This window comes from Ramularia collo-cygni (assembly GCF_900074925.1).
Source record: "Ramularia collo-cygni strain URUG2 genome assembly, contig: RCC_scaffold10, whole genome shotgun sequence".
In the NCBI taxonomy this organism is placed as follows: domain Eukaryota; kingdom Fungi; phylum Ascomycota; class Dothideomycetes; order Mycosphaerellales; family Mycosphaerellaceae; genus Ramularia; species Ramularia collo-cygni.
In genome coordinates this window covers 433,372-454,068 of record NW_019716264.1, presented here as the reverse complement: position 1 = coordinate 454,068, position 20,697 = coordinate 433,372, and the positions used below count along the sequence as shown (strand labels likewise).

The 20,697-nt window shown below is 49.9% G+C and overlaps 7 protein-coding genes; 4 read left to right on the top strand and 3 right to left on the bottom strand.

The window, feature by feature from the left end:
• Nucleotides 1-687: 687 nt before the first annotated feature.
• On the top strand, nucleotides 688-1,855 carry RCC_06746 (uncharacterized protein; the record flags this gene model as incomplete). XM_023772007.1 has 2 exons in its annotated part: nucleotides 688-1,133; nucleotides 1,195-1,855. The coding sequence occupies 2 exons, from the start codon at nucleotides 688-690 to the stop codon at nucleotides 1,853-1,855; spliced, it is 1,107 nt and encodes a 368-aa protein (XP_023627775.1).
• A 1,280-nt stretch (nucleotides 1,856-3,135) lies between these two features.
• RCC_06745 (uncharacterized protein) lies at nucleotides 3,136-3,592 on the top strand (the record flags this gene model as incomplete). XM_023772006.1 has 2 exons in its annotated part: nucleotides 3,136-3,239; nucleotides 3,292-3,592. 2 exons carry the CDS (start codon nucleotides 3,136-3,138, stop codon nucleotides 3,590-3,592), a joined length of 405 nt encoding a protein of 134 aa, XP_023627774.1.
• Nucleotides 3,593-6,281: 2,689 nt separating this feature from the next.
• RCC_06744 (related to Endo-1,4-beta-xylanase A) lies at nucleotides 6,282-8,019 on the top strand (the record flags this gene model as incomplete). XM_023772005.1 has 10 exons in its annotated part: nucleotides 6,282-6,349; nucleotides 6,414-6,498; nucleotides 6,627-6,679; nucleotides 6,744-6,768; nucleotides 6,827-6,963; nucleotides 7,025-7,095; nucleotides 7,167-7,205; nucleotides 7,262-7,405; nucleotides 7,525-7,820; nucleotides 7,894-8,019. 10 exons carry the CDS (start codon nucleotides 6,282-6,284, stop codon nucleotides 8,017-8,019), a joined length of 1,044 nt encoding a protein of 347 aa, XP_023627773.1.
• A 1,883-nt stretch (nucleotides 8,020-9,902) lies between these two features.
• RCC_06743 (uncharacterized protein) lies at nucleotides 9,903-12,134 on the bottom strand (the record flags this gene model as incomplete). The annotated part of the gene is made up of 1 exon (XM_023772004.1): nucleotides 9,903-12,134. One exon carries the CDS (start codon nucleotides 12,132-12,134, stop codon nucleotides 9,903-9,905), a length of 2,232 nt encoding a protein of 743 aa, XP_023627772.1.
• Nucleotides 12,135-12,500: 366 nt separating this feature from the next.
• RCC_06742 (uncharacterized protein) lies at nucleotides 12,501-13,119 on the top strand (the record flags this gene model as incomplete). XM_023772003.1 has 4 exons in its annotated part: nucleotides 12,501-12,528; nucleotides 12,693-12,725; nucleotides 12,781-13,018; nucleotides 13,104-13,119. 4 exons carry the CDS (start codon nucleotides 12,501-12,503, stop codon nucleotides 13,117-13,119), a joined length of 315 nt encoding a protein of 104 aa, XP_023627771.1.
• A 3,655-nt stretch (nucleotides 13,120-16,774) lies between these two features.
• On the bottom strand, nucleotides 16,775-17,467 carry RCC_06741 (uncharacterized protein; the record flags this gene model as incomplete). Its single annotated transcript, XM_023772002.1, has 1 exon — nucleotides 16,775-17,467. The coding sequence occupies one exon, from the start codon at nucleotides 17,465-17,467 to the stop codon at nucleotides 16,775-16,777; it is 693 nt and encodes a 230-aa protein (XP_023627770.1).
• A 911-nt stretch (nucleotides 17,468-18,378) lies between these two features.
• On the bottom strand, nucleotides 18,379-20,085 carry RCC_06740 (uncharacterized protein; the record flags this gene model as incomplete). The annotated part of the gene is made up of 1 exon (XM_023772001.1): nucleotides 18,379-20,085. The coding sequence occupies one exon, from the start codon at nucleotides 20,083-20,085 to the stop codon at nucleotides 18,379-18,381; it is 1,707 nt and encodes a 568-aa protein (XP_023627769.1).
• Between the last annotated feature and the right edge of the window lie 612 nt (nucleotides 20,086-20,697).

Below are 20,697 nucleotides of genomic sequence, written 5' to 3'. Positions count from 1 at the left end.
GTGCACAAATATTTGAATGATAAGAAACAACTAGATGTCTATTTGTTGCTATGATCTCGCGAGGATCAATTCGTTGCTAACGCCGGAGCTGGATGATGATCGAAAGCAGTCTGTGAGTCTGAGAATCCTCTGATGCAAACAGACGCTGGAGATCTTGAGCATTGTCTTCGGAGGTCGACTGCTCTGAAGTCCAAACAGCCTCTACAGTCTCTGCGTCCTTCACCAACGAAATGACTACTGTGTGCACCAGCAATATCCCGAAGTTTGTTGAAAAGATCATGTCTCGGGAAAACCTTGATCCGATGCATTGACAATACCTTATGCCCCGGCAGCTCCATGCTTCTTTCAAAGAAAGATGAGCCAAATGGCTCGAATGCGAAATGCCGAATTTGATGATTGTCTGTCGCTGGCGACATCGAACTGCTTGGAAGGTACTAATTTGGTCTGTGTTGCACAAACGCCATAATCATGCACCTTCCCTTTGCATCCCATCCAACGCTCTTGCTTATTGAGACAAACAGCAGCAAGGCTCCTTCTTTCTAGCACTTGCACTCCAACTACCACTCCCACGGCTCCTTCTCTCTTAACACCCCACTCGCTTTCTCTGTTTCTCTCCTCCCCACCACAACTCCATAATAACTTCATCTCCGCGACAAACAGCAAACTCCGACCATCACATCAGACACGATGGGCGCCTGGGCACTCAGTCTCTTCTGTTGCGACTATGACCTCGACCTGGTGCAGGATCTGGACCAGAAATGTGGGCTTCCCGACCTTGAGCGTGCGGCAGGCAGGCAGCCGCGTCCTGACACCATGAGCGGGACGGCTCGTAAGGACGAACATATCAGAATTGCCGCCATGTCCAAAATCTCACCGGAGGCTCGCAAAAACTTGCCAGTCGACTACTCGATGCTGGAGAAGCTATGTTCTGATCCCTTGAAGGTTCGTGCCCACCTCGACAACACTGGCATTCTCGCCCGTGTCTTCACCGATCTCAAGCGCCGAGCTGTCGAGGTTGAGCGTAGCTTCTTGCGTGATCCATACGGTCCGGGCTACCACATCTGCATTCTGGGTGCCTGTGCCATGACTTTGGGTGCTCGAATTTCGGCCAACGACCGTGCGGCGATGGGCAGGTATGTCAACTTTGATCCCCAACATCTGAAAAACATACTGACCGTGCTTCCTTCACTCTAGACACTACCGCAGCTGTGGACTGATGCGTGATGCTGCTACTCAGATCGAACATGCCCTCGATCCTGACACTGGCTATGTCAATGGCTGCCCGTGGGATTTTGGCCTTCTCGGCCGCGATGAGGCTTCACGAACCATGTCATCCAGCGCCGAAGATGAGCTATTCCCAGGCTTCGGCATGCGGAATGTTTGGTCCCCAGACCATGGACGGGACAAGGGAGAGATGAGTCTCCTTCGAAAGAGTATTCTCCATCTCATTGCGCATCGCAAGCCTGGTGTCGACGACCTTGCCCAAGCCCTTGCAAGCCTTGTATTCAATCCCTATGACAATGCCAAGACCACGATATCATCGACAAAGGCAGACTCGCATCCGGAAAAGTATCGCATCGAAGCCGAGCGTCTGGTGAAGCTCTACGACTTCCACACTCGTCCGACTGGTGCACAGGAGCACTCCAGCCAGGCGTGCGGGTCGTGCGCACATAAGACGAAGCTTTCGAAATGCGCAAAGTGCCAGGAGGTGTACTACTGCAACTCGGCGTGTCAGAAGGCAGACTTTGCAACGCACAAAGTGGTGTGTCCTTTGCTCGCTAGGCTGAAGCGGGAGCAAAACCCCAAGGAGGAGTTCTCTGCGTTTCTTGCAGAGGTGCAGCAGAGAGGCGGATAGTGGAGTGATCGGTACTGTGCCGTCTTTCATGGCGACTTGGAGGTGAATACCAGATGATCGTGAAGACGAGAGAAAGTCGTCCAAAAGCGGAATTCCAGATTCGAAATGGCGAGGTGATGTAGATACTCTATGCAGTGTTGATCAAAGCTCGGCCTTTTCATCGAAGAAGAGCATTATGGGGATATGAACCAATGCCTCCTTCCACCTTCCATCCGTGACTCTTGCTCCTAACCTTCCTCTCTTCCACCAAAAAGTCGGTCATTGCGGAACGTTCGCTGTGTTGAAGATTCGAGAACATCCACCTGCTGTCTGATTTGTAATAAAGAAGGTCCTACCACCGAGTTATCTAGATCATTTTCAAAACAMGCCGGAGTAAGCTCATTTGAGACCAAAGTAGACTGGCCAGGGTGATTGATAAACTCGAGGGCATTCTTCCAATTGTTGCTACCTTACTACCATGGTTGCTACCCGTCATCGGGATCGGGATGAGTTAAGGGTAGGCGATATATAGAGGACACGTGTGTAAAGTAGAAGAGATGTGTTGTTGAGCAATTAGGCTTTAGACAACACTCTCTTGGAGGTATCTCGTACTGTTGATTGCATCACGCTGTATGTCAGTGGCGGGATGGTAGGTGTCTGCTATACAGACCGCCTCGAGCTTCTTGCTCGCTTAAATTAGAGGCAAAATATGTATAAGGAGGTGGTGGATCTCACACTCTCTATCTTTTGATTGGCGTCTTGTCTGATACAATGCTTCACCGATCTCGAAAGGGGAGATGAACTAAGTAGTAAAGCACGCTTTGCCTCTGTAGGATCGGAAGGCATCGAGATAGTAGGGGACTCCGGGCTGCCGYAGGATTAGCGAAGTAGAAAGACTAACCCCGTCATCGTAACTGTCGAAAGACGTGTTCTCGTGCACGCTCTCTAGCACTACATGTAGTGCCGAACAACTCGAAAATAGCGACGTCTGACGTGCTGGTGCAAGAATGTGCCTACTGACCTCATTTAGCCGAAGTGCTATACTTTAATGCATCGCCACATTGTTACGTACATCATCCTCTAAACACCCTASCCTCTACCAAACTATAGCCCTACTGACTCCTCTCGATTTTTAATGGCAACAAATCGCATGTAGTTTATATAATTGACTTTGATGGACCAACAGAATCGGCAAACCTGCCGAGTGTGGTAACGCCACGACTCTCAACTTTTTCACTCCCGAATCTCTACCCTCTCTATCACGAGGATCCAGATTCAAAATGCTCCGTACAAGTATCAGAATGGCAGCTTTGCCTAGCGAGCTTGTTGGTACTATGGGACGTCGCTACCGTTCAAAGGATCTTCTCCAAGAGAGACCACATGCTGGACGTGTCTGGACAGCCTTGTACGTAGGCGACTTATCCTTCCGTTTTTTCCGTCGACTAATACTCCTCTAGATCTGGACGGGACACCTACCTGATGAAGGATGTTCCCATCAATATCTTCAGTCATTTCAAGGAACTAATACTACCACGATTGAGCAAGCAGCCAAGCCCGTTGCTCCGAATTCCAGTCGATGAGATACCAGATCAGCACGTCCTTGTCTACAAATACCTGACTGAAGACTTCCTGCGTCTGGTGCAGAAGGAGATGTCGATGCAGGCCCGACGAGATGTTCTGCGGGCCACACTCCAGGCCATAGCCGACTTGCACGAACGAGATGTTGTTCATCTGGGTAAAGACATCATCTTCCAGTAGAAGAGCGATAGCGGACTTCCACCAGACATTAAACCCGACAATATCATGGTCCAATGTCGCGATATCGATGAAGAAATCATCATCGAGCAAGTGCAGCTGATCGATCTAGAGAACGCAGCCTACTTGCCCAAGGGCAGATTCATCAAAGGAATGCTCGTTGGAAATGACAATTGGCGTAGCCCAGAAGCGCACTTCAAAGGCAAGCTTAACAAGCCTTCAGACATGTTCTCATTTGGACTGGTAGTAAGCATTTGCTAGATTATTGACGACAGAGTCCCTGCTAATCCTACCCAGTGCATCTACGCTGTACTTGGCCGCGTCATATGCGGACCTGACGAAGATTTTGCAAAACATTATCGCCAAGGAGCTTTCCCGGCCTTGATACGATTACAGCGTCAAGTATCCTTCTTTGGAGATCCTGAAGGGCTCAAAGGGCTAATGACTYATGTTGGCGACGAGGATGTCAATTGTCAAGTCCTCTCACTRCTTTGGGAGGAACGGAATGAGGATTATATTCCTTATAAGCCTTTCGCGGAATGGTCGGAGGTTCAAGACGAAGTTTTTGTTGATCTCGTAAAGGGTCTCATGAATCTAGATCCTGGTAGAAGGCTTTCTGCCTACCAGGCCTTGCAGCATCCTTGGTTTCGATCAACATAAAAGTGGTACCTTTGTTGGCAAGTCTGATGATCGGTCAAGCCAGCAAGGGTGATCTCCAGATGCATCCTCTGCCTAGAGCATCGAATGTCCGCAGCCCATCGGCTCATAGCAGTGTCGGGCCACAAAGCCAAGTCGCCAAACCCAGCGTACAAGAGAAAAATAGAAGCAAGCATCCGCTACAAATTCTATAACACTTTGTGGGGATGGTAGAACGGGTATCAAGCATTAGAGGAGCTGTACGGAGAAGTGCGCGGGTGTGTCGTGAGACTTCTCTCGGTGGACTGGTCTATCATGGGCGTAGGATGTCGGGATGCAATCGACAGAAAATGGGTCTTCGTGATGGACTGGCTGTAACGTCTGAGCAACTAGATAACGAGAAGAAACGAGATAAATAGCAGTGAAGTGCATGACTGAGCAGCTCTGTTTAATCACAAAGCAATCTTTCTCCCACGCAAGTTCCACTGGTTTGTGCAGGCTATAGTATAGACGAGCGGATAAAGTGTGGACCGATTGCCGCTGGAATTTCGTCGTTCATCCCTGATCAGCTGCCAAGCGTCACATGCGAAACCTTGAGAGTCACAGAAATCCACTCATACAAACGAGCACGACTGTCTGCACGGCCGTAGCTTACCTAGCTTCCCCTCAGTGTGTACCTTTTACACTCTGCGCTTTGTATTGGCGCGAACTGTCAAAGCGCGGTCGACTCGCTGGAACACGAAAACAGGTTTACTCACCTTGAACGTGGGTCGGAACACCAACATCGACTTTCATCCATCTTATCCTCAACGACCGAGCCGCTCTCTCATTTCCTACCCGATCAACATCCACACTTGAGTTCATTGGCTTTCCACTCTTCGACTCGGACAACCTATCCATTGCAGCCCATCCCCGTAGTCTATCTACCGCATTGCCAGAAACCGGCTTCCCTTAGACCGGCTTCCCTCAGACTTGACAGGTTCTGTTCTCACCAAGATTGAATGGGAGCCGAACGAAGAACAAGACACTGCCTGGCTTGAACTCATCCATTCACACGAGYGGTACCCTCGATGCATATTTGATTTTGCTTGGTGCGAATCTCGTATATGTAACCCTGTGACCTACACAAGCTCTTCTGCGGCCTGCATCATGCATCATGCATTTTGTTTAGTTTGATTCGTACCTCTTTGCTCGATTAGAAGACTTTCGCTTGGCATGGCTCAGGGTCTCGGACGATGGAGAGCTGAGGGTGTGGGAAAGTTGAGTGAAGTAAAGATGGTTGGCAGCTGACAGGGGCTAAACCGCAAAAGAACGCCAAGACCTGCAATCTCCCCTAGCGAATAACATCCATCTGCACCCCGCACTCGAACCTAGAACGACAAGTGCGGATGACTTGAAACTGCCTAAAGACATGCACCTAGTGGAGTGGACTGCCCTGTGGATTTCCTTATCTTGATTGACCAGGAGGGAGCCCGACGTCTATCATCGCGCCGACCCTTAGCAATCCTTCGAATGGGAACTCTGCATTTCACAAAGACGACAGACCTTCTTATTCTGGAAAATGTGCATGCATATGGCAATAATGATAGACCTTCCTATTCTGAAGGATATGCATATCGATGCTCCATCGACTAAACGGCGGTCGAAACGAACTACTGTAACCGAGCGACGACTATCCTCGCACTGTTATTTCTCCGTCCATTCAGCCAGCCTGTTCGAGGAACAAACCCGTCTCCGGACTCCACCTCGCGTCCCCCTCGTCGACGAATTTGTCCAAACTCATCGATCTGGCGGTGACCGAGCAGACCGTATCCATGCAGCATGCGACCAAGACCCGCGCTACGATCGTTTCAGCGTTGCGGCACCTTGGGGATGAATGCTACGAATGCATCTCAATTTACACGGAGGCGGCGGAAGGACTTGCGATGGACTCCTCGCCCTGCACCATCAGGTGTGGATATATTAACCGTCTGCGAAACATAAAGACGACCTCCTTCGCCCTCAACCGGTCAAAATCATAAGCATTCATATCGAAATCTATTTTTCTTCATCTAGGATGCATTTTACCCACGCCCTTCTCGCCATCTCGGCACTGGCTGGACTCACATCCGCCACACCCATTGAGTGAGTGACATTCCCAGTCATGCTCGCCATTCTGCTGTTGAATATTGGCGCTGACRAGTCATAGCTCTCTCGACAAACGCCAGAGTCAGGGTCTGGCGCAGGCTTTCCTGGCCAAAGGACGCAAGTTCCTTGGAACTGCCGTGACATTCGTAAGAGCAAACCGCAAAAGACTCGCAGCTCAGTTCGAGAGCTTCTCGGGCTTCGTCTACAGGATAGATTCTGTACCGGAATCATGATGTAAGACTGCCGCTGACATTTCACCCTTTGCTTTCACCAGAGGAACGATGCTGCTGAAAGTGCAATCTACGGAAACAAGAACGATTTCAACTCGTATGTTTTATAGACTTCCGTCCCAATCACCTGGTGTTTGTCCACTGACGCACACGCCTCGCAGAATCACCCCCGAGAATGCCATGAAGGTATGATGTCCCTCTCGCAAAGTTTGCCGGGCTTTACTGACCTGCTTACCTCTCTCAGTGGGCTTCGATTCAGCCCTCGCAGGGCCAATTCAACTGGGCCGGTGCCGACCAATACGCCGACTACGCCAGAAGGAATGGATACCAGCTTCATTGCCATACCCTCGTCTGGCACAGCCAGCTGCCGGCATGGGTCAGGTGTGATATATGATCCGGGTTCTCACATCCTGAGCTTTGACTGATCATATTTCCTCTCTAGTGGACGTACATGGTCCCGAGCTGAGTTGACTGCTGTTATGAAGGCCCACATCGATGCGGTTGCTGGACGCTGTAAGTGAATTGAACCGCAGCAARTCTGTCATATGTATGTGAGACCATGCTTACCAGCTCGCTCTTCATAGACAAGGACGTCTGTACACGTTGGGATGTTGTTAACGAAGGTATAAATCTCCACTCATTCGATCACCCAAGTCTTGGATACTGACTTCAGCCTCAGCCTTGAACGAGGACGGCAGCACTCGTGATAGTGTCTTCCGCAGGACTTTTGGAGATGACTTCATCCCCCTTGCCTTCCAGCTCGCCAAGGCCGCGGCTCCGAACGCACAGCTGTACTACAACGACTACAACCTTGAGACTTCCGGTAAGAATGTATAGCAGGAGGCCCGCAACTCAGTTGGAGGCGCTCCCTCCAACTTCGTCAGCAGATCTCGATCCACGTCTACAACTCATCGTCCGAGCCACGGCTAATCAATCCAACAGCTTCCAAGGCCGGTGGTGCGCGAAGATTCGTCAACCTGATCAAAGCCGCCGGGCAAACGATCCACGGTGTCGGTCTGCAGTGCCATCTCAGCATTACCTACAACCCCACCTACGCCTCGATGGTACAGACATTGACCGGCTTCACCAACCTCGGCGTCGACGTCGCATACACGGAGATCGATGTCAAAATGACTCTTCCTTCCAACTCTGCCAAGCTTGAGACGCAGAGACAGGTCTACCAGAACGTCGCGAGGAGCTGTGTGGCCGTACCGAGATGTGTTGGCATGACCATTTGGGTGAGTTTCTCTTCAGTCTCTCTGAGACTAACTTTGGACTTCGGGATGTCCTGTTACTGACGATGATCTTCAGGGCGTGTCGGACAAGTATTCTTGGATCCCTGGTGTCAACCCCGCTGAAGGTGCCGCTGCTTTGTACAATGAGAACATGCAAGCGAAGCCCGCGAGGGCCGGATTCTTGTCGGGAATCACTGGTTGAGAGAAGGCCAAGCCTTGACTGAAAGTCGGCCGAGATGGCTTACGAACATGGTTCTGAAAGAAGAGACGGGCTTGGCGAGGGACGTGGGTTGTGTTGCGTCGCTGATGGACAGGAGTTGCAGATTGCTCAATACCGCAGACATCTTTCATACTCAAGAACTGCAACTCTCGTTCCCAGCAATAATCGTTGGCGGGAACTGTAAACGAACTTGTCAGTTGTCTATGTCGTGTTGCATTATTACTTCAGTCATTTACCATTCTTAGTCTGACACTTGAGAATTCATCCACAGCGTTACCGTCTCTTGATGTCCCCGCTTATATTCTGTGTAAGGCCTTATACATGGCCACTAGTAGGGTTCTAGGGCGCTTTTCGTGTCGTATTTAGCGGCCACGTATAAGGCGTTTTCTACGATACAAGGCCTTTTCATCGCTTTTTCTGCCCGCCAGCCAACAAGAACGTCCCTCAGATACCAGATGTCGCTTACGAAAGTCTCACACTGGACTCGTCGGAATCTAGTGCGTTCCCATCCAAGACACCCCCAGGCCTCTCATCGCCCTACATTAACCATTGCAAGGCTGGTACAGATTCCACCACCACCACCCAAGAGCCCGCACCGAACAACGAATTACAAGCGGTTAAGGACGGCCCTTTGTCAGCAGAAAACATGGCCCTGACGTCGTGAAGCGAGCATTTGACATCATCGTCTAAGAATTAGCTGTCGATGTTCGAATGCTGTTAGATGATGTAAGGATTACAGATTTCGGAGTAGACTCTCTTATGTCGCTTGTGATATCGCAGAGGCTACGTGACGAAACGAAGACTGAGATTTGGGTTGCATTCTTTCTTGAAGTGTCCACTTTCGGTGACCTTAAGGGGAGCCCTAGCGTCGAGCCGACCTCTCTTCTTCGATTTAATGTCTCTGTACCGGGAGCGAGCACTATTGGTCCATAAGGAACCAGCTGTGCTTCACATACATCTCTACCTTTTTCAACCATACCGAAAGGAGCTCTAAATGCCGGATCACCGACTGCACAAGATTAGCCGAGGATCTAGGGGATGTTTATTGCAATGAACTCACTGATACCATATGCAAGATGGGTGTACTAAGGCATTATGTTAATCTTCGCAAAGCCGCCGCGGGACGTTGGATAGGAAGMTGAACGATCCAGTTGTCGAACCCATCGCCGCAGACTCTTAGCTATGTGCTGTGAGCAAATATCAGCACGGACTTTGCAAAATTGTCGAACGAGGCAGTACCGTCTCGAACGCACGTGCAATGATCTTCCGTTTTCGAGTCCGTTCGACACGATCTTGTACGCTAAAGATACCTAATGCTCCAGATACGAAGGCTTTGTAGAAGTGACTACAGATTGATGAGCTTTCGAATCATGATCCAACGGTAAGGACGTACTCTTTGAGAAACCAATTACAAGTTCATAATTGTATCGCCTTCGACTCTCTTCTTTAGCAACCTACCCATTTCCATGTCCGTAACCTACTTATAAGGCTCTAGGTTCTGTAAGAGAGACATGATTATGTCCGACTCGAACAATCGCACCAAATCGCTCGTGAGCCCAATGTACTCAAGCAAACTTCTTCTTTCTTTTCCTGGCTCCAAGAGCAATCCATGTATTGCTGAACTTGGCTACAAATGGTCTAGGGATACTCTTAAGGCTCTTGTTGGAAGAGAAGTATGGGATAACGTAGCACAGTATAAGCTATGCCGCAAAGAACAAATAGAGTAAAGCGATGTACTTCTGCAACGCCATGACTGTGAAGGACTCCCGCCAGCTGTCTAGCGAGAAACGAGCGCATAGATTTCGACTTTGACTGAACAGCTAACCACAACCTCTCACCCCAGTAACGGTGAGGTCTCTGCCTGTTTAGGTGAATTTTGGTCTTTTCTCGAATGCAGGGTATTGGTCATGAAGAGTAACGAAGGCTACCATCCGAGCGCCCTGTTCATCATCATTGTGGAGAACAACGGCGGCATCGTCAACGGCACCACATGCGAGGAGAGCATGCTCCACCTCGCCCAGTTCCACCCGCTGCCCTCGAACTTTGACTTGGGAGTCCTTGCGTCCCATGAAAGTCAAGCATCCGTCTTTGTCAAGCCGAACCAAGTCTCCAGTCTTGTAAAGCCGACCAGGTCTTCCTAGATGGTGGGGACTGCCTTCAAGTAGCCACAGCGGATTCTCAATGAATGCTGCTGCTGTCTTCGCAGGGTCGTCTAGATAGCCCTGCCCAACAAGAGGACCCTCGAGTAACAGCTCACCAATACACCCTAGCGGAAGAATAACATCGTGGTCATCAACATCGACAACCCAAGTCAACAAACCGAGGCCTTTTCCCAAGTGTGTAGCATCTTCAATACTCGTAGGACTGCCATTAATTGTGCTATTCGGCGTGCACTCGCATGGCCCATACAGGTTGATAATGTGGACTTTCCCCCACCAACGTGCCACGTCTTTGGGGTGTAGCGTTTCTCCTCCAAAGACAATAACTTCTATACTAGGCACCTGCTCGGGAGATAGGATTCGGGCGACAGATGGAGTAAGGTCGATAGTATTTGCCCCAAGAGACGCTATGCTTCCTACGAGGTTGTTTCGCCTTTGGTCCTCGCTAGGGACACATACATACCCGCCTGCAGCAAGTGTTGAGAATATATTGCAGATTGAAGCGTCGAATGTGTATGCGCAGAAGTCATAAGTTCTAGAGCGAGATGAACGGCGGAGACTGTCCTGTTGATAGTGTAGGGCAGATGCGAGGTTTCGATGGGTGATAATTGCGCCTTTTGGCACTCCCGTACTACCTGACGTAAACGCAATGTACATGACATCGGACGGACGGGAGTCGCCTGCCGGTGATGCGGGTTGATCGTATAAGGATTGACTGACAGATGTCCCCAGGGCCATCACATGGGGTGCGAGTCGAGAACTCAGCTGCCTCTCCAGATCGCCCGACACAATGACGTTGGCTTTCACCTGCCTCGCCAGGGCAAGAAGACGACTTTCGGGAAGCGAGGGATCAAACAACACGAAAGCGGCTCCACTCTGGAGCACCCCGAGCATGGCGACGACTGCCCACATGGATTTTTCAAAACATAGCGGCACAATCTTACCGCGACCAACACCCAGCCCGGAAAGCTGGCGGGAAAGACCCATGGCGAGGCGGTCCAGTTGGCTATACGATAGCTCACCATCCCAGGCGCAGATAGCTAGTGCAGCTGGTTGTGATGCCGCGCACTCCTGGATTATGTGATGAACGCAACGCTCAACAGGAGTCGGGACAGCACCATTCCAGCTCCAAATATGATCCAAATCGTCGGGTGTTGTAATCGTAATTGTAGAAATGCTGTCCACGGCGCTTGCAACTTGAAGCTGGTGTAAAGCGAAGGCCAGCTGTCGGCACAAGTGTCTCACTGTCCAATCGGAGATGACGGTGGAGTCGAAAGAAGCCGTGATAGCAGCATGGTCGATGCCAAAGTGAATGCTAAGTGTCAGAGCAATTCCTGTACTCCTGCAACTCGGTTGCTGCTCGCTGGTACCTTTACATGGGGACCTCTCCATTGATAAAGTGTTATTCTCAGGTTGAATATTGAGTAGCGTCGAGAAGGCAGGCCTGCTTTGGGTGTCGCTTCCCGGCTCACGCACGCCTTCTGGATCAGAAGACCCGAGTCTGGCTTGCTGACTCTGTACATGGGCGAGATAGTCCTGGACTGATGGATGGCCATCGGAAGCGATGAACATGGGCATGACGAGCACTTCTGCGCCGGACACATCTCCTGATTTCGCTGGCTGATGCTGCCAATCCGTCACGCCGAACACAACGCGCTTCGACTTTGTCATGTGGCTCACGATCAAGGCCCAAGMCGCGTACAAGGTGGTCGACTTTGTCTGCCCCTTGATCCAATCTTCAACCGGTGGACATTGTTGCTCCAGCACAGCGTTTCGCGTTGGCGGCTTTCCAAGTGGATGAAGAGTAGGAAAGGATGCATAGAGCGTCTGGTTGTGCTTTGCCTTGTCCTGTATCGCAGTCGTTGAATATGGTGCGGCAACCAGTCCCGGCGTCGCCAGACTGTCACCGGTAATGTTGCTGACTTGGTCAAAGGTCATGATGCTGGTATCTAGGGTTTGGGTGATGTATCCTTGCGCTGTGCTACGTGGACTAAATGCCGTTGGAGAGGAGCTAGAAATTCTTCGATATGAGGGATGATGAGGCCTTGAATACCTCGATTTGAATCATGGTCAGACGGATGTCTTTCCGAAATCCGGATTTTATGCAGACGGAGCTCCGGATGTATCTACCAACGTTTCAAAACCTGAAATCTAAAAGCAAGACCTACGAGATTCTGGGTTCCCACAAATCCAACCCTTGGCAAGCAAATCAACATGCCGTCTCATCAATCATCCTTCTCTTCACTTCAAAATGCATGGACACAAACTGAGTGGATGAAAAGAACAGTCGCATGTCTCGAGACCATGGTTCCTGGCACCTCAAAAGCCGACGGTGACAAGATAACTGGCGCAATGATCGGAAAATCGATCTTCCGTAATACCACATCGGAAGAACATCGCAACAGAATATTACAGAACATACATCATTTGCCGGGAACGATTCCTAGTTTGTTCACATTTTTGGAAAGTCTGAAATATCTGGAACCCTGCGCTAAGATTATGCGTATGCTGTGCGACCCAAAGCCAAAGGTTTGTGTCAAAGAAGCGCTACAGCGCGTTTATCATCGGCCTGAAAGCCTTATAGTAGAGTACGCCGAGAACGACTTCCGCGAGCATACGACAGTATTAGAGTCCACTTTTGCTATAGGCTACCAGCAGCTGTGGCTGTTCGCCCTTGGGAGATTTCCGCAGATGAGCAGCGTGACCACTCTAATGGAATCCGACCAAGGCCGGCCAAAGGCAACGACTCGGAATCCGCTGTTATGGAAAACATTTGGACAGCTTGTCGCTCGTGTCGGTTTCAGAGGCGAGCAGATCGATCGGTTAGTACCTCCGCTTCGGCCCTGAAGTCCTCACAATATATTCTTGAAGTCAATGTGCTCGGGTTTCTGAACCAATATTTGTCAGAAACGAGATGGCTTGAGTTGGGAAGCCTGCCTTGGWATCAATTGGATATTTCGTACGATCGCCGCTGCAGAGAAATGTGCCCCAACTTCCTGTATCATGCTCGACCAGAGTGGCAACACGACCAGTATATATATGGTGGGTTGCTTCGCATGATCTCGGAAAGGCAAGCGGCTTTCCGATGGAGAGGTCTCCATGACATATGCAAGTTTGGAAGGCATCGTAGTAGAGACACTTTCGATCTGAGGACATCCCACTTCTTCTTCTTCTTCCAGCCAGTGTGCTTTTTGGTGTGGTTACCGGTTAGCTAAGGGCTCTCACCATACTAACCAACTGCTTCTGAAGTGAATACCAACTCCACCAATGGTTACCTGCTTCCTAAATAGGCAATTAGTTTACAAAAAGCGTCTCTATATCCTCTGAAACTCCCTAAGAGCCCTGTGTTGTAGCTGCAGTTGTCCTTGCTATATAAAACTCCTTAATCCCCTTAACATTATTAAATGCATCCGGTGTTAGTGGACCGTACCAGCTCTTCAAACAACTGCATGCTTTAATTACCTCCTCTTAGAGGCGGTTGCGGCGGTAGGTAATAATGTTACGGCCATCTAAGAAGGACCGTTCTAGCTCATCTAATTAAAGGGGGATTACGAGTGTATTAAAGGCAAACTTAGCTAGTTCTAGCTCTGAGTAACGCCTCTCAAACCACTAGTTGAGGACATTAATTAGTGCTTTATTAGTGTCCGGAACGCAGTCCTTAGATAGGTAGTTTTCGAGTGCGTTACTACGTGAGGTTGTTGTTGTTTTACGCCGCTTATACATAGATAGGTAGTTACGGAGATCCTTACTATCTAAGGGAGCTAGTGTTATAGAACTACCTACCGGCGACAGCGGTGGTATAGGGCGATATTTAGACATCTATAGCTCTTTTACTATTATGCGCACTTATTCGATATAGCCCTACTCTTCCTTAGAACCTTCACTCTATCTGTCTTCGAACTAGCCGTATTTAAGGGTCGGATTAAGGACGATAGTAGCGTAGATAATTAGTGTATTATCCACTAGCTTCTAGTACTTCTTAGCCTTTTGCTAGGCATAGTTATAGCAACCTAAGAGGTATCTAAACCGTCTATCTATCGCTACTTCTTCCTTAAATTCGGCCGAATATTTGCTAGTATAATCGAGGAGGAACTAAAGCGTAGGGTACTAGTCGTATAGGTGTTTCTTATTGCCTTAAGTCGTTATTATCGTAAGTTCGAATATATATAGTGCATCGTACAGCCGGTTAATCTAAGCCTAATCGTTCGGTGTTAGCTAGTTATTACGGATGGCCCTCTTAGCTCTATAGAGCCTATAGAACTCGGTAATTCGCTTCCTAACGGTCTATGCCCTTCCTAGTATATAGTAGAATAAGTTCTAGCGTGTGGAGTTGTCTTAGATAAGCTGTGCATGTTGTAATTAGCAAAGTTAAAGGATGGAAGTAAGGATGACTTTACACCGGAATTACCGGAGTTACCGGCGGAGCTACCTCCGGAGCGGTATAGACTATTCTAGACTCACCTTAAGATCATTAAACATTATACACTCCTTACTACTATAATACACCTTCTTAAACGCCTCTCGTCGCTATATAGACGCTCTAATCCATTTAATAATATTGTATAGTCGTCTAATAGCGCTACGGTTACGCTAGAATTCTTCTACCTTCTTAAAAGCGCCCTTCTCGGTGTTACGCTCTAGTTCCTTTATCGCCTTACCGCCACCCCTACTAAGGAGCATTACCTTCGCGATAAGGTTAGTAATATAGCTAAGACACCGGAGCCTCCGTCCCTTACGTGTCTTCGCTAACATATTCGGATAGAGAGCCCTTAGAACTATCTTAATTATACTATCGTTATTACTCGTATTGTCCGTAATAAAGTAACTAATCCGCCCTCTAATCCGCTACTTACGGATTACCTTAAGCAGCTTCGCACTAATATTGTCGCCTATATGTTCGCCGAGGATCCTTCTAAAGGCTAGCCGCTCTATCCTACGCTTTCCGCTTTTATCGATAAAGTGCGTATTAATGCTAACGATTAAGTAGTTATTCGGACTCGTCTAGCTATTAAACGATACGTAGATGTCGCTTAACGCCTCCCTTAACTCCTCTATTAACGCTTCCTTCTACGCCCTATATGCCTCTAAGACCTACCCTCGAATCGTCGACGCTATACGTAGAAGAACGCCTCTAACTCCGGCGTTTAAGAACGATATAAGAGCGCGGAAGTACGTGTTCTTAAGTATACGGAAAGAGATGTAGTAATACACAATCTACCGCACTAATAGGCTCTTAAACCTCTTAAGGCTCTTCCTTAAAACGAGTAACGCTATAGACATAATACCGCCCTTTATAGAAGCCGCCTCTTTCTTACTTATTACTAGTTTACTATCCTTATTAATACGGTAATCCCTAAGGAGGTAGTAGAGCGGCCCTTAATTGCTATTTAGAACTAGTAGAGTTTGCCTCTTACCCTTACGCTCGTAGCGGTAGTAGTAATACACACTTACGCCCTCTACGTCCTTAATAAACTACTCTCCGTACTGCTATATAGTGCTCCTACGCTTCCTTAGGTCCTTATTGTTAGCGGCGGTAAGCTAGCGGAGGTAGCGCTTCCCTCGGATAGTTACGTAGTTCGGTAGGTTTGGTTTGCTATAGCCCTCACTTAATAGATTAAGGATGACCTTATTAGTAACTCCCTTACTAAGGATTAGCTAGCTACCGAATGGCATTAAATTAACGATAAATTAATAGTATAGATGAACTTACTTAAGACGACCGGATTATTAAGGATGCGGACCTCCGGAGGCAATATAGCTAATCGGAGCCCTATCCGGTTAGTTACCGGTAACTAACAACCCTTATACCAACTCCTACTAACAGCGCTTCAATTGCTAACCATACCAACCGGTAACCTAACCACCAATAACCACTTACTAAGCTAACCACACCAACAAGCACACTGCTTCCAGCAGACCAATATCCTGATTAATTTTTGCGAGTCGTGTTCTTCGCTCGTCACTTCGAATTAGGTCACTGTCTCACAATACGAAATCAATCATAGTCTGTTTGCTTCTCTCTTCCTTGGGCAAAGCCCAAGCATGTTCGACGAGGAGGTAGCTGAAAACCATCTCTTCTCCAGCGGTAATGTTTCCGGATCGCATGCACTCGCTCTTTCTTCTTGTCTTCATTCCAAGAATAAGGTAGGCTGCGTTGGCTACACAGCCATGATTGAACCGGGAACATTTGGGAAAAGTCGCCACCAAGAGGCGAATCTTCCCCCAACGGCATGGCAATCGTCTTCAGAATGCCCTCGATCGAACGCATCGTATCTGCCAAATTGTTGCTGAGAGTGAAGAAATGCTTTCTGATCCTGGCTTGCCATCTTCTGCAGTTGAGGTAAGATAGATTGTGCGCATTCGTTCGCTTGCGCTTGTTGCGGAACGACGATGATGGGAGATTCAGACCGAATTTAAAGGCACCTACGGAATCTTTTTCTCGATGCCACCATTCCAGTTCCTTTTCCAGGTACTTCTTCGGTACGGAAACAGGAAGACATGGTGCTCGATACGAAGCAGATATCTTCAAAAGTGCAGTACATTTAATCCTAGAATCATCTCTGTCCAGCTACAGCTCCTTACTGTGGTCGTATTTGAATAATGTAATACTGCTCAGTGACGCCATTACCCAAATCGCCCAGTCCCTCTCGAACAATCTCCTGAGTATACCCGCAGGCTGCACAAATCTCTTCCACAAGACTCAAGTTGGCGTAAGGGACTGTTCCCAGCAGCACCGAACCGCCTTCGGTCAAGTGGTTCTTGGACTGAGAGATGAAGCGCTTCAGCACAACGTATCCCTCGTCCAAGAACATCTCCAACTTTTCGTCTGCGGCCTGTAGCGACCCGTCCCACGCCCAGGGGTGATTCCAGAAAATAAAGTCATATTTATCAGTGACGTTTTCGAAAACGTCACTAACAACAAACTGACCAATCTGACCGTTGGACTCGAAATTCTTCTTGGTGATCTCCACGGCCTTGTGGTTGATGTCCACCCCAGCAACCGCAGAGCCCGAAGCGGCAAGATGGAGGGAGACGAGCCCTGAGCCGAGACCAACTTCCAGGAATGATTTCCCTTGAACAATGTGGGGAAGATTCTCGCCGAACCAAAGCGTCTCCGGGAAGTATTTGGGGGAGAGCACGGAAGGATGAAGGTAAATGTCAAAGTCTCCGACACGCTCGAAGTAGGTATCCTTGTGTGCACAAGACTCGGCCCATAGCTCAGACTGTCGTAGATCCCATTCGGGACGTGTAGAGGGAGAGAGAATGACCATGATCGCGTTGATAAGAGGGGTAATGAAGCTGTGTAGGAAGTTGTTGTATTGCAGTGTTCCACACACGCCGAGAAGAGGCGGAAACTATCTACGACYTTATAGCAGACAACAACAGGCAGGAGTGGAGATACTGACAATTTCTGCTGCGAGAGCTCCGGGGTGATATTGCCGGGGGCCGGGGAGTCACGGTAGATACCCAGCTTACATACCTTGCAATATGAAGGGGCCCAAGGAAGATCGTCGACCTCCTGAAAACATTCACCTCGGCTCAGCCATTGGGTCGCCGTGTGAGCATTGTTAACACTCCTCGTGTAATGTGAATGTGTAGAGTCAGGGTAGAGTCGGACAGTTAGGGTGATTATTCCTGTCCTCCTTCCACCTTCCTTCCTCCCTTCTTATCCTCCCCTTTGGGGAACACTCGTTCCTCGTCCGGTTCGGTTAGGGAGAAGGGACGTTAGAGAAGGAATCCGCCGGAGGTCCGTAGGGAGACCGCATAGTAACCGCAAGGTGAGTCCCAAGACTTTCGGGCGGAATACCGCATGGGGTGAGCAGTCAGGGCGGGGGCGGAGCCCTACCGCCCAACGTTATAGCTTGACCGTCATCTGAGCAGAGTGCACGACTGGACAGGTTGATCGTCCTGTTCTAGGTCAGCCCAGTCTCTGAGGCTCTTCACTCTGCAGCGCGAAATGGAGTAAACTTTCAACGTGTYACAACAGACAGTTTAGGACGACATGATATCGGGACGAGTGCTAAGCAACAATGTCTCCAACATCGTGGTATCAAATCCTAGTATACCCAGCGTCACTCAACACAGTCAACTAGCCATGCCAAGCCCTTCCCCTTGCCAAGACTACCTAGAGTCGAAGGTGTGCCAGGGTCAAAGCTGATTGTCTCTTAGATATCAACCTCTATCAATCTTTACTTTCGCGAGTGACAAATCTGCTACCTATGAAGAGGGCATCGATGCGCGTCTTCCTGAATGTGGCAATAGCGTCGGTCGGGGTGCAGACAATCGGCTCACTGTCATTAAAGGACGTGTTAAGCACCATCGGGACCCCCGTCAAGTCTGCGAAATGAGAAATGAGTTCGTGRAATGCGGGATTGGCCTCCCGATGAACCAACTGGACACGCGCCGTTCCGTCTTCATGTAAAACGGCGGGTACTTGTTCTCCGCGGCCGGCGGCGGCTTGGCAAGCGAAGAGCATAAAGTCGTAGCTCGGAGAGGGGTGGCCAAGCTCAAACCACTCCCCCGCCGACTCGGCCAGAACGCTGGGCGCGAAAGGACGGAACGTTTCGCGATGCTTCACTTTGACGTTGAGCATTTCGCGTGTCAAAGTGCTTCGCGGATCGGCCAGCAACGAGCGGTTGCCCAGAGCTCGGGGGCCAAACTCCATTCGGCCCTGGAACCATGCCACAATCTTGCCTGCCGCAATCATCTGGGCAGCCTCGAGGGCCGGCGAGCTGGACAGCTCCGGCGACAGCCCAGCGGCCGCGAATGCTGCGACGATGGAGGCGTCGTCATACGCTGGGCCGAGGTAGGGTGTGTCAGAGGCGCGATTTGCCGGACCACCTAGGCGCTGATTCAGTTCAAGTGCGGCACCCATGGCCGTGCCTGCGTCATGGGGAGCCGACGGAATGAAGATGTTGGAGAAGATTCCGGCTTCTTTGAGGACCATGTTGCTCACACAGTTCAGTGCAACGCCGCCCGCAAGGCACAAGTTGTCGGAATCAACCAGCTGGCGGAGTTCCCTTGCAAGGGCGAGAAGAGCCTCGTCGGTGGCGACTTGAAGAGCGGCGGCCACATCGTAGTGATGGCTCTCAAGCGGTGCATCTGGCTTGCGGGCGGGCCCAAACAGAGTCTCAATGCCGTCAAAATCAGGCAAGCGGAAGTTGGCTGTCGTCTTGTCGACGGCGTATCCGTTGACGCTCTCATCAACCCGCATGAGGTGTGAAAAGGCATCCTTGAACTTTGCCGCGTCGCCATAGGCCGCAAGACCCATCACTTTGCAGGCGTCATATTCGGAGAATCCGAGGTACTTGCTGATTTTCTCCCAGATGAAGCCGATGGAATGGGGGAATGGAATCTCCCGCAAGATGGTGATGCCATTCTTGTCGCCCCGCGCGAGCAACGTGCAAGAAGCCTCTCCAATGCCATCCGCGACGAGGATGGCGGCGTCTTCGACCCGCGATGGGTAGAAAGTGGAGGCGGCGTGAGAKAGATGATGCGGAATGAAGGTCAACCGCTGTTCGGCTCGGCCGAAGTGAGCAGCCAACAATGCGTCGGGGACTGAACGAAGATGGGACAGGAAAGTCTTCTCGCCTGCTTCCGTCCCAAAATCCCCGGCCTCGCTTTGGTCATCTATGCTGAACTCTCGGGCCCGTAGATCGGGGTCGAAGGAATAGGCAATCGCATCAATGTCCTCGGGCCGAACGGCGGCGTATTCAAGACAATACCGAATGCTTTCGAGAGGCAGTTCGTCAGCATTGTCAACTCTCGCCGGTTTGGCGTGTTTGACGCGGGAGAAACGTTCCTCTTCGGCTGCTGCAACGATTTGTCCGTCGACGAGCAATGCCGCGGCCGACTCATGATAGACTGAATTGATCCCGAGAACGCGCATCTTGACGGTCTTTACGCATACCGTAGATCCATCGAAAGGAGGGCGGACGCTCTGACTTTCAAGTAGACAGCACAGCTACGAACAAACAGGAGACGGAATCCTTCCGGAAAAATAGGTATCGCCGAGGGCGGGGACATGGAACTCCGACGGAAGTGACATGGTAACATGAACATCTCCGATGTGGGCGACAACTACAGACCCCCGACGGAAGTGACATGTATAAGACAACCTGCTAATAAGCGCCAAGCTTTTAGTCTCAAAGAGGAAATCTTGCGCTTTCTTCTCTCGGCAAGTGCTTAGTATAAAGTTGGATGAGCGGGTAAGGCTAAACCTTAAACGACTCAGCTTTAAATCGGCTTCAAGTCCTATAGAGTGTGTGGTAGTCTGGGGAGTAGTGTCCATCGGATAGTCACCCGACTTGCGCTAGCGAGAGGCTAGACCCATCCATAGCGAGTTGTTTAATGCGGAATGCTCTACAGGCTGAACCTCAATCTCACGTTACACCACTCCTCACATCGAAACCCTACATCTGTTGAGCTGTTAGCTGCAGCTTGTCTGCGGGGGCGTCTCACGCCTCTTATCCTTTCCGTGATCGGCAGGCAAGTCTTTGAG